The 12,920-nt window shown below is 39.8% G+C and overlaps 1 protein-coding gene across 6 annotated transcripts in view; it reads right to left on the bottom strand.

Moving 5' to 3' along the window:
• GRM7 (glutamate metabotropic receptor 7) overlaps positions 1 to 12,920 on the bottom strand; it is an 888,308-nt gene that overhangs the window by 269,449 nt on the left and 605,939 nt on the right. For all 6 annotated transcript variants that reach the window (XR_004281484.1, XR_004281485.1, XM_032325977.1 and 3 more), the window contains exon 7: positions 12,552 to 12,691. Coding sequence is in view for 4 of the 6 variants with exons in the window: in XM_032325977.1 (XP_032181868.1) it covers positions 12,552 to 12,691 (140 nt within the window). In the remaining 2 variants the exon portion in view is untranslated. The remainder of the gene's footprint in view (positions 1 to 12,551; positions 12,692 to 12,920) is intronic.

Below are 12,920 nucleotides of genomic sequence, written 5' to 3'. Positions count from 1 at the left end.
TTGCCTGTGTATTATGCCTGAGTTCACAATGCACATACTAATGAAATCTGACAATTTCCGCATAGAACATAGTTGTATGTTCATAAACATGAAGTGATTTGCATGAATGCCTATAATGCCAAACAGAAAAAAAAATGGGGTTTAGAGTTCTCTATTTAAATGTTTGTGGAGCCATAAGGATAATTATAAATACTATTAATCTTCTAAACGTTCATAGACTGAACACAGTTATACACCACTGACTACTAGAAAAAAATGCTGACAACAAAAGAGTGAACCATTTCTTCCATTTTCTTTTCTTTTTTTTTTTTTTAAAGATTTTATTTATTTATTTGACAGAGAGAGAGATCACAAGTAGGCAGAGAGGCAGGCAGAGAGATGGGGAAGCAGGCTCCCTGCTGAGCAGAAAGCCCGATGTGGGGTTCAATCCCAGGACCCTGAGATCATGACCTGAGCTGAAGGCAGAGGCTTAACTCACTGAGCCACCCAGGCACCCGTTTCTTCTATTTTCAATGTTTCAGAATATGTACAAATACATATTTCTGAACAAAAGCACTGTCTTTACTAAGACAGCCTTCTCTTGCAGGCTATATTTCCTGAGCCTTTAAATAAAGTGTTTTTACATATTAATAGGTGTTTTGGGTCATTGATAGTATCGATATATTATTGTTGATTTTTAAATTTCCAGAGAAAAACGTCCAGCATATGCTCAAACGAAATTAGTGGAAATAAATTAGAATGTATTCTAAATATAGATTGGGTGAATGAAACACACTGCTGATGGCAGTAAGGTAGTGGTGGGTTCTGTGGAAACCTGGGAGAATATACACCTTGCTCAGTGGGAAGCAGCTGCTTAGGTCCAGACACCCGTTACAGCATGGGATAAAGATCTGTTATTGCCAGGTTTTCTGATTTTTAAAAGAACAGCCCAAAACATAGTTTTTCTTATGAAATTTCTTGATTTCTAAAATACTGCCAAATCAGTAACTTCCTAAAACTATCTGCTGTCTGTATTCAGTTTGCGACTTCTTGTCTCAAGCTGGCTGACAACTGGAAAACAGTAGTTATTGTCAGTTTCAGAAATGCTAACAAATGCAAAGAACTCTTGTTGCTTTGGTTTCAGGTGAAATGTCATCTTTTCAGGGAAGCTTCCCTTGTCCTGGTTCATAGATCTAGGGACTGCAAAGAGCATGATTATAAACTAGACCTTCAGATCCCAAATCCTCTGCTCTTTGGCTCCATCACTAGGGTAGCGTTAGAGGGTAGAGAAGCAGGTGGCAGATGGAACCAACTTCAATGGCTTGATTTTTAAGTTACTTTCACCAACACAAAAGTAGCCAATGACTCTCCCACTTGATTTCTCAGGTCCATAATCCCACTGTTCTCAATAGCAACAGGTAGGTTTATAAAATGAAAAATCAATGGAAACAAAATAAAACCATCTCCCATCCCCCATTTTCCAAAGAGACCAAAACAGTCTATCTTTGCAATTTTAACAAGACTGTATACCACTTATAAAATGGAACCTGGCATCTGTCTGGTGAATCAAGTTCTTGAATGGATCTCTAAATCATACAGAATTTCTGATGAGGGTTGAACTCTGGATAAATTGATAAATTCATTCATCTAACAGACACTGGAAATTCTACATTAAAAATGGAAAATCCTTACTCCTAGGTAATTTATGGTATAATTCAATGGTCTATTCATCTCCTCATCTAGTTAATATAGAACAAGCCATTTTTTTATAAGCTAAGCATTATGTACTAGGGTATAAAAAATAGTGTAGCTAAACACTAGAAAGTGACATTTTGAGCAGTTACAGATGATGCTATAAACTACAGATATTAAATTATTGTTGCTGTTATGGCTAACATTAGCTGAATATTTACTTTGTGCCAGGCATGGTTTTAAGTGTACTCCATATATCACTACATTTAATTCTAACAATGACCTTAAGCTATTTGTGCTACTGTAATCCTGCTTTGCAGCTATTGAGTAGTAGAGCAGAGACTCAGGTCCATTTAATCAGGTCTGCTTTGAAACCTACAGTCTTAACAAGAAAACAAAAAATTGTAAAAGAAGTGCTATTAATTATCATGAGCACTAAGGTGATTCTATAAAAGAAGACCATAAATTGAAACTGAAGAAGTTCTAAGTTTTGACAAATTACATATATTTTTTCCCTTGTCAACACTGCTGTGAGTATGGCTATCCATTATCCCATATCTCAGGCAATACTCTAAATTATCAGTATGATTAGATTTTTGAAACATTTTTACTGTTGCAATTATGAACAATAGGTGATTAGTAGTTTTATAGGCAGGTGTAAGTAAGTATTGATTGTGGCATATGTAATTTGATTAAACAATGATTTCTGCAATCAACTGTACTTTTTATGTCTTCAGATGCCTCTGAGAGCCAAACTTCTAAGTGCTGTGGAAGACTCAATATTTAACAAAATCTTAACATTTAAAAATTACATTTTGATCATTTCAATTTAATGAAATGTGGAAATAATGCTGCTTATTGAGGGTAGGCGCTTTTTCTTTTCTGATCTGGGCATATTAAGAAAAATTATTTTTAAAAATTTTGACGGCTACAGTGAATGATATTGCAATAAATAATTATCATACTTAAGTTCCTTTGATTTATTGATAATGGAAGAATCCAGACACCATTATAAGTGGTTTCTAGCAGGGGTTTCCTAGTGCTCAAAGGCAGTGAGCTGGACCTAGTTTTTCTCTCCAAGTTTTGACTCCGCTTCCCTGGAACTCCGTGGCCTCCAAATGGCTCCCTGTGGCTCTGAAGGGTCACACCCATTGGACAGGAGCTTCTTGGTACCTCAGATTACCCCACGTACCCCTTGGTACTGACAGATTAGTGATTCTTTCTATTGGATGGCTTAGTTCGGCATAAACCCCATTACTAAGGTCCTGGCAATTGGCTTAAAAAGAATCAGATCTCACCCCTGGTCTTGGGAATTCTCCAGGGCAAACCGTATGGCTAAAAGGAAACCTGGGGCTCCTCCCAAAGAGAGGAAGTATGGTTGCTTGCTGTAGGTCATGTCTGTGATTAAAAAGTGTTCATATTCCCTTTAAATGGTTTCATATATTAACAAAAACCCCAAAAGAAAAACACAGGTGTATGTATCAAAAAGTTCAGGTTATAAGGTTATTATGGAATTTGATGTACTGGACAGCTCACTGTGATGGTAAATAGGTTAAAAAATTATTATATTAAAAAAAATGAGCCAGAATAGTGGGAACGAATTAAAAATAAAAGTTGTCCTATGAAATAGTGGTGGTGGTTCTCTTGTAGTCTTTTTTTTTTTTTTTTTTTCTTTCCGGTTGGTTTTCTGGGGGAGGGGCCTGCCACGTGGGTTTTTAGTCAATGATGTTCCCTGAGTTAAGTCCTCCCGCCCCCCTCAAGGGGGTGGGCTCTGAGGAAACCGGTTTTTTTAGGCTTTTGTTCTCTGGAGGTTTTTATGTTGTTCACTTTTTTTTTTTTTTTTTTCTCTCGCCTTGCCCGCTTTTGATGGTTTTTGTAGGTTTAGAGGAAAGCAAACTGCATCCTGACCTCCCTCTCAGAGAGAAGCCTCAGTCTACTCTTCTGTGGGTGTTGCAGAGCCTATATAAATTCCCCCTTGGCCGCTGGCAGAGCAGGTTCCGACTTTCGGTCCCTGGGGATGCAGGATCTTCTTCAGCAATCAGACAACAAAGAGAAATAAAAGGTATCCAAATTGACAATGAAGAAGTCAAACTCTCTCTCTTCACAGATGACATGATTCTTTATATGGAAAATCCAAGACTCCACCCCCAAACTACTAGAACTCATACAGCAATTCAGCAACGTGGAGGATACAAAGTCAATGTACAGAAATCAGTGGCTTTCTTATACACTAACAATGAAAATACAGAAAGGGAAATTAGAGAATCAATTCCATTTACTATAGCACCAAGACCCATAAGATACCTGGGAATAAACCTAACCAAAGAGGTAAAGGATCTGTACTCAAGGAACTACAGAACACTCATGAAAGAAATTGAAGAAGACACAAAAAGATGAAGACACAAAAAGATGGAAAACCATTCCATGCTCTTGGATCGGAAGAATAAACATTGTTAAAATGTCTATACTGCCTAGAGCAATCTATACTTTTAATGCCATTCCAATCAAAATTCCACCAGTATTTTTCAAAGAGCTGGAGCAAATAATCCAAAAATTTGTATGGAATCAGAAGAGACCCCCGAATCGCTAAGGAAATGTTGAAAAACAAAAATTAAACTGGGGGCATCGCGTTACCTAATTTCAAGCTTTACTACAAAGCTGTGATCACCAAGACAGCATGGTACTGGCATAAAAACAGACACATAGACCAGTGGAACAGAGAAGAGAGCCCAGATATGGACGCTCAACTCTATGGTCAAATAATCTTCGACAAAACAGGAAAAAATATACAGTGGAAAAAAGATAGTCTCTTCAATAAATGGTGCTGGGAAAACTGGACAGCTATATGTAGGAGAATGAAACTCGACCATTCTCTTACACTGTACACAAAGATAAACTCAAAATGGATAAAAGACCTCAACGTGAGACAGGAATCCATCAGAATCCTAGAGGAGAACATAGGTGGTAATCTCTTTGATATCAGCCACAGCAAATTTTTTCAAGATATGTCTCCAAAGGCAAAGGAAACAAAAGTGAGAATAAACTTTTGGGACTTCATCAAAATCAAAAGCTTCTGCACAGCAAAGGAAACAGTCAAGAAAACAAAGAGGCAACCCACGGAATGGGAGAAGATATTTGCAAATGACAGTACAGACAAAAAGTTGATATCCAGGATCTATAAAGAACTCCTCAAACTCAACACACACAAAACAGGTAATCATATCAAAAAATGGGCAGAATATATGAACAGACACTTCTCCAATGAAGACATATAAATGGCTATCAGACACATTAAAAAATGTTCATCATCACTAGCCATCAGGGAGATTCAAATTAAAACCACATTGAGATGTCACCTTACACCAGTTAGAATGGCCAAAATTAGCAAGACAGGAAACAACATGTGTTGGAGGGGATGTGGAGAAAGGGGAACCCTCTTCCACTGTTGGTGGGAATGCAAGTTGGTGCAGCCACTTTGGAGAACAGTGTGAAGATTCCTCAAGAAATTAAACATAGAGCTTCCCTATGACCCTGCCATTGCACTACTGGGTATTTACCCCAAAGATACAGATGGAGTGAAAAGAAGGGCCATCTGTACCCCCATGTTTATAGCAGCAATGGCCACGGTCGCCAAACTGTGGAAAGAACCAAGATGCCCTTCAACGGACGAATGGATAAGGAAGATGTGGTCCATATACACTATGGAGTATTATGCCTCCATCAGAAAGGATGAATACCCAACTTTTGTAGCAACATGGACAGGACTGGAAGAGATTATGCTGAGTGAAATAAGTCAAGCAGAGAGAGTCAATTATCATATGGTTTCACTTATTTGTGGAGCATAACAAATAGCATGGAGGACAAGGGGAGTTAGTGAGGAGAAGGGAGTTGGGGGAAATTGGAAGGGGAGGTGAATCATGAGAGACTATGGACTATGAAAAACAATCTGAGGGGTTTGAAGTGGCGGGGGTGGGGTGGGGTGGGAGGTTGGGGGAACCAGGTGGTGGGTATTGGAGAGGACACAGATTGCATGGAGCACTGTGTGTGGTACAAAAACAATGAATACTGTTATGTTGAAAATAAATTAATTACTTAATTAAAAACAAACAAACAAACAAACAAACCAAACCCCAAATGCCTACCGTTTGCCAGGTACTTGTTAGTAAGTATGAAAAACAATGACTTAATTCTGGGTTCTACCTTCCAGGAGCTTTTAGTCTCTAGGTGAAAAGTAAGTTCAACAGTGAACAAATCACTTAAAAAGCTAACGAGGCTCACATACCTCACAAGATCTCAAAGTTGTACTATTTTACAGGATGACAGATGATTGAGGATCCAGAAAAGGTTAAGTAATATTCATTCGCAGCCTTTTCTGTAAAATGAGTGCAATTCCCTGTAGGGAGATGCCTACTAAGAATGCTTGTTGTTTTGACACTCTAATTAGCATTTTGGTATTTGAAATAATTTCAGGTATTTGAAAATTTAACATTTGGGGGGCACATCTAATTTCCTACTAATTGTAAATAAATGAAAGATGACAAAAGTCACCTTCATTTCTCATACACATAATAAACATAGAGTTTACTTCACATCATACATTTCAAATTTTTAAAAACAACTACATTTCATTTTTTCCTTTCTCCTGACATAGTCCCTGATGCCAATTTTCAAATGATATTGCATTATGCATTTTAAAACGTGTTTTTTTCTTCTCCATCCTGGGAACACTATTTATCCTTCAAGTCCAACTCAAATATAAATCAAATGTAACTACAAAAATTAAATTATACTATATCTAAGCCTTTTAGATGCAATATATTCATTACAGACCCCTTATCCTAGTTCATGAACACCAGGTACAGGGCCAGCTCCTCCTTATCCTAGCATCTCCATTAGCTGTCATCCTTTCTGACATACTGAGGATGTCTCTTTGTTGCATTATCCCTTTTCCTGCTTTTCTGCTAGGCATAATGTTTTATGGAATCTCTGTATAGTAGAATACAAGCCTGAGAAAATAAGTCAGGATTATTTCCATGGAGGTTGCAATGGGGAGAGTGAACAGCTTTGCTCCTTAAGATTTCCTTCTGATGAATTCTTGTTCATGCAGAAATATCCTAGTAGCAAATCATGTGCTCATCTCTTAGCCCACAGAGCAGACAGACCCCCTGGGCCTATCCAAAAGGTAGTAAGGATGCACGATGGCATTCCCTAATGGGCAGCACACTCTTAGGCACCTAAAGTTCAGATAAAGAACAGCAGAGCTGTCTGGTCGATAGACTGGATTCCTAAAACTCTGATTTCTTGGCTCAGAAAATCATTTGCAATCACTGACCACATAAACAGCACTTGTGAAAATTTCATTTGCTAGAGATTAGCTCTAACTGGGGATTGCAAGAGTACCCCCTGAGTCTTTGTAAATGAGAACTTGTCACTTGAAATGCTTTGTTTTGTTCTGTTGACTGCAAGAAAGCAAACCTATGAAACTAAGTTTGCCTGAATTACACTCTTAATAGAATTTTTAACTGAGAGTAATTATAACAAAAGGAACCTTATGGACAGAGTGGTGCTGGGTAAGATATCAACCATTGGTAAGCACTTGAACCTAGCTCTGGCTGTCCAGGATAGGGTGCAAGAGTCCCCTCTGGATACTCGTACTTTCCCCCTCTTTTGTCAATTTACTGATATCCTAAGAATCCCATAAAAGGCGTCAACAGGCTGATAGCCTATCAAAGCCAGTTATTCTAGCAGCCATCCTAAACTGAATTAACCCAGCCTCTCACCATTTTGAACACCCTGGCTCAGTCATCCATACCTTCAGGTTGCATGTAGGACCAAGCATATGCTACTGGGTCCATGCGAAAATTCAGGTGTCTTGTCTGCTCTTTATATAACACAGCACTTTCAGCATGAAAAAGTAGAATGAAAAATGTTCGCACCTAATGCTATAGCTCCCTGATCAGCTTCCAGTAACAAACATAAAACCAAAGTGTGCGTTTGTCCTAACTTTCTGGGCTCATGAAACAGAGTATTTCAAGTTGTGTAATATTTGGAGTAGTTGGAAAGGACCTGTACCATTTCCTATGAGGTTTTCAAGACCTTGGGTTCTTGGCTATTCTCTTTTCTCTTTCTTTAATGGCTTTAAATGTTATTTATAGGTTAATGACGAACTGGATTTGGTGGGTTGTTTTGTTTTTTAATAACTATAGACCAAAACTGTTTTCTGAGCTTCAGATTTCTATCCAGTTCATTTTGGCTCTCAAACATTTAAGAGCACTAACTCAGGATTCTCAGTTTTAACCCCCTTTCCCACCCACTCTGAGTAGCCTTCCTAATCTTATGTGGCTATCATCTTCACAGCCTCTCAAGCTATAAACATGGTGTTCACTTTTGACTTTTATTTTTCCTTCAACCCCAGCACTGAATCCATCACTAAATTTTACTATTCTTCCTCTAAGATACATATGTCTAAGAGGAAGAATATTTATACAGACACACACACACACACACACACGTAAATATATACACACACGTGTATTTTATGTGTTATCCACACATGTGTTTCTACTGACTTCATTACAACACTATTATCAGCACACTCTCTAAGCCAGTGACCTCAAAGTGCCATCAGCATTACACAGAGGCTCTTAGAAAGGCAGATATTTGAGCCTCCTTCCACTCTGAGACCCTGTGAGTCACAGAGGCTGCTTTCAGGCAACAGGCTTGAGCAATGAAAATTTGATCAAGGCAAAGGGGCCTGTGTGAGACCCCTTGGCTGAATACAGACAGGCTCATCAGGAGATCCCCCTCAAGATATCCATAGGTGCTCACTGACCAAAGGACTGTTTACCACCAGGCACAGTTCCCTAAGTCCCCATACCTCCTCACCTTCCCCCTTTAAAACAGCCCCACCTACTGCCCCATTGCAGACAGTTTCTCCTTTGCTATCCTTCCCATGGCTCCCTTGCAGGGTATTCCATAAATTTCTATCTCCTTTGCTCTGCCTTGGATAAATCCTTTCCCCACAGGTACCACCGGCTTCCACTGCACTGCTGCCCCACATCTGGGGGCTCTCTAGGTGGTCAAGACAGACACCACATGAATTAGAAACTCTGGCCAGCAGGGGGGTGGGGGGGTATGGAATAGCAATCTGTGCTTTCACAAATGCTCTGGATGATCCTGTTACCTGCTGAGGTTTGAGAACCCCCTTCATTAACCATCCTATTTCACTTGACCGCTAAAATCAACTCTCAGTTGGTCTTCCTCTCCCACTCTTGCCCCTTCCAATTCATTACCTTCTTAGTAGACAAATTAATTATTCCTAAATTTGATCCAGTCACTCCCCTGCTTAACAGTTCTCCATGACTTTTAAATTCACTCTGAATAAAATTTAAAAATGTTTTAGCATAGCCTGCAAGGGTCTTCAAGCTATGTGTCTTAGCAATGGTTCTGACCCCTCCTACCACCTCTCTCTCCCCTCTCGCTTAGTCATGCCATTGCCACAGCAGCCTCCTGACCTGCTTGGTGGATCTTTCCTATTCCTCACACTGCTGGCTTCTCATCTGGGAAAACTCTCTTCACCTCCATTACTCTCCCTGGTTTATGCTTCTTCTCACACTTTCAAATCTCCATATATACATCTGTTTACTTGTGTCTCATGCACCTCCAATCCAAGACCACCAATTTTGTGAGAATAGGGACCATGTTTTTTTCCTCCCCCACTGTGTACCCATTGCCTCCCGAGATGCTTATCACATCACAGATGCATTAGAAACAAACAAACAAAAACCTGTTAAATGACTAATCAAATGTAATTTTTATGAAGGACAAAATACACACCAAATAAAGAAAAATAAAATTCTTGTTGATGTTGGTTCTTAAAAATTGTGGGCTTAAGAATTTCCTAGGTAATATCTGGAGTTGGCGAAGCATGGTTGGGATTCTTTTGTATGGACAAACTACACACACCAGGAATTTAACACCGGTACAGGGGTTATGCTAGCAAAGGTAAATGCACCTATATAATCTTGTGGGTCTTATAATAAGTGCTGAGAAGTTCACATGCATAGCACAGACTTTGATTCTCTACCTTTAGTTCAGGCTGATCCATCTTTGTATCCCACAGGCAACACCCATTCAAAACATACTTTGGCTATGTCAGCCAGGTTATGCTACTTTGATTCTGCTTCTGATTACTACCCCTTGAGATTACCAGCTGAATTTTGTTTATGTGCTTGCTCTGCTTTCATGATCTCTTTTTGCTCACAAGTTTAGTATGCTTTAAGTTCAGCATAACTTTAGCTTTTTCTTTGCTTCTAGTACTCAGCTCTTATCCCAGGCATGGCTTGCACTGGCTGGTTGGTTCCATCCATTCTCGGATGCCGGATCACAATTCTTTGGACCCGATCATTGTGTGAACTCACTTGGATGGGAGATCTCAGGAGAGGGAGAACTGGACAGGTATTAAGAGAGCTAGGCCAGGGGCGCCTGGGTGGCTCAGTGGGTTAAAGCCTCTGTCTTCGACTCAGGTCATGATCCCCAGGGTCCTGGGATCGAGCCCCGCCCCGCGTCGGGCTCTCTGCTCAGCAGGGAGCCTGCTTCCTCCTCTCTCTGGGCCTGCTTCTCTGCCTGCTTGTGATAAATAAATAAAATCTTTAAAAAAAAAAAAAAAGAGAGCTAGGCCAGAGCAATGTGCAAATGAGGTAACTGGCCTCTGGTGGCCTCCTCAACCCCCCATTCCACCCCCCACTTATGAAAAATCCTGTCTTAGGAACTATGACCCCAAATCCCCACCCTATGACATTAACTCTGTATTCCACTCTCCAGAAACCCTTCTCTCAATAATTTCCAAAGTGCCTTCTAAAGGTATGATTTGATAAAAGCTAACAACATAATACCTGGCTTTGTAAGAGATATTAGAAGGAATTTTCTGAGATAGGGCCTGTGATCATTCATTTTATGTACATGGGGTACTCAACCATTTGATTAAGCAGTATTTTAGGTGTGTCTGTAAGGATGTTTCTGAATGAGATGAATATTTAAACTGGTATAGTGCCCTCCCTAATGTGAGTAGGCCTCAACAAACTTGAATGCTGAAATGCAACAAAAAGGTTGAGTCAGAAAGAATCCTCTCAGCCTATCTTTACATTGGAATATCAGTCTTCCCCTTCCTTTACATTCAGACTAGAACTTACACCATTAACTCTCCTGGGCCTCTGGCTTGCAAATTAGACATTTTTGGGACTCCTCATCCTTCATAGCTGAATGAGCCATTTTCATATAATCTAACTACCTATCATCTACTCCATTGGTCCCATGTCTCTGAAGAAACCAGAATAATTCAGGAACCTGCTGGACCAAAGAAAATCATGTATTTGTATATACTATAATATTTATGAAGTTGGGATCTTCTACCCAATTTATAAGTCTTGCCCAGCATAGCCACCCACCACGCCACTGCAAGAAGGGACCTGCTGCAGAACCTCTTGAAGCATAACCCTCTCAAGTACACCTGAGCACAGAGGCCCCACAATGTCCCTACTTCTCCAACTTCTGCTGCACTGAGTTCCAGGACCCCAAGCACCAGACTGGGGCATGACCTGTTTAAGAATCCTTTCAGGAAAGGAGGAAAATATGGGATACATGAGTTGCTGAGCTCCAGCTGCGTTTGGCTCAGCCAGGGTAAATGGACCATAGTTCGTGTTCTTTACTGTCTGTGAAGATTGGTAAATTTATTTGAATTAATAATAATTTTAAGTAGGACATTGTAAATATTATAAGAAGCACACCAATGAATATTGAACCTAAAATATTAAGAAATGAAAAGAAAAATTTAAATGGCAAGAAAGCTGTTAGGTATCATGGAGGTGGGCCCATTCCAAACAGAACCCCAACAACTCCTGCAGAATATAAATGATAATCAGACAAAGCCACTCAATGACTGTGGTGGAACAAGACAAAAACAAGGCCACTCCACAACTGGGTCTGAAACTAGAAAGAAAGAAGGATACTCTGCAACCACAAATATAACTTCTCCCTTCTTCAGTTCTCCAAAGTGCCTATTATTTCTCTTTTAAGTGACATCTCTTGCTTAGCCTTTATCTCCCCATCCCCTACACAAAAATCACGAAGGTGTACTATTATCAACTTGTGTCTATTTCCTAAGAGGGCCCAAACCCAAACTAGTCATTTCCCTAAACCTCCTAAAAATCACCCACCTCAGCCCCAAACATAATAAATGACATCGAAACTCCTTCATCATGAAGAGGTTTTGCTGGCAGGAGCAAACTTCATGCAATTAAAAGTTAAATAAACCTAACTGTGTCTGACTACAGATGACCAACTGATGGTCTCTGGCTGGTGCACTTTGACCTAACCTTACACAAGGAAGTGGCCGCTTACTCAAGGTCATGTTTGACCAGAAGAGGAAGAGGTTATGGATGTTAACATTGCAATTACTCAGAGAATCTCAGTAAAATCCAAAGTGACTCACTAAAATGCTCTAAATGAAAAAAATACATCACCATATGAAGAAGAAAAGAAGAAAGAAGAAAGAAAATCTGACCAAGAGAAGGATCTTTTAAAGTATTAGCACAGAACTTGTTTGTTAAGCAATTCAAGCCTCAGGCTAAATGAGATCATTCCTGTAAGAGCTGAGTATAATACCCAGTACAAATTCAAAGCACACTTTTATCATCCTAATCATCATCACCATCACTCTTACATTATTATGGATTATCGATCCCTGCAGATGATTTTAACAGGATGCATGCCCACATATATAACCACACAAACATAAAAACAAGAATGTTTGCCAGACTGAGAACATTAAAAGTCTGTCCATTCATCACATGAGCAAAGGAAGAGGGATAAGTAGTACTCACATTGAGCTGAAGTTCATCTGTCCACTGCCCAATCAGGCGGTAACCAGGGTTGGTGGTGTTTGTGGTCTGGTACTGAAAGATGTCGTAACGCCCAGGAGCATCCCCATTTTTGTTAAACATTACTGGGGTGCCTGCACTCCCTGAGGAAGACAAGAAAATGCCAGATTTTATAATCGAGATTCCGTCTACCTTTTATGCCTTGGGTGATGGTCTGGAGACCTGCTGATAAGCAAGGTAGCTAGTAGATTATCACATTGTTTAATAGGTTCCCCCTAAATGGGCAATGGGTAACCCCATGGTCAAATCATCACTGTGGCCTGTGGATGCTTACTAGAGAAGGTGGGCAGGTGACCTGCCTCCCCCTTTGAA

The sequence above is a fragment of the Mustela erminea genome, chromosome 1 (assembly GCF_009829155.1).
Source record: "Mustela erminea isolate mMusErm1 chromosome 1, mMusErm1.Pri, whole genome shotgun sequence".
NCBI lineage: Eukaryota > Metazoa > Chordata > Mammalia > Carnivora > Mustelidae > Mustela > Mustela erminea.
Note: the sequence above shows the minus strand (reverse complement) of the source record. Positions and strands in the feature narration are given on the sequence as shown.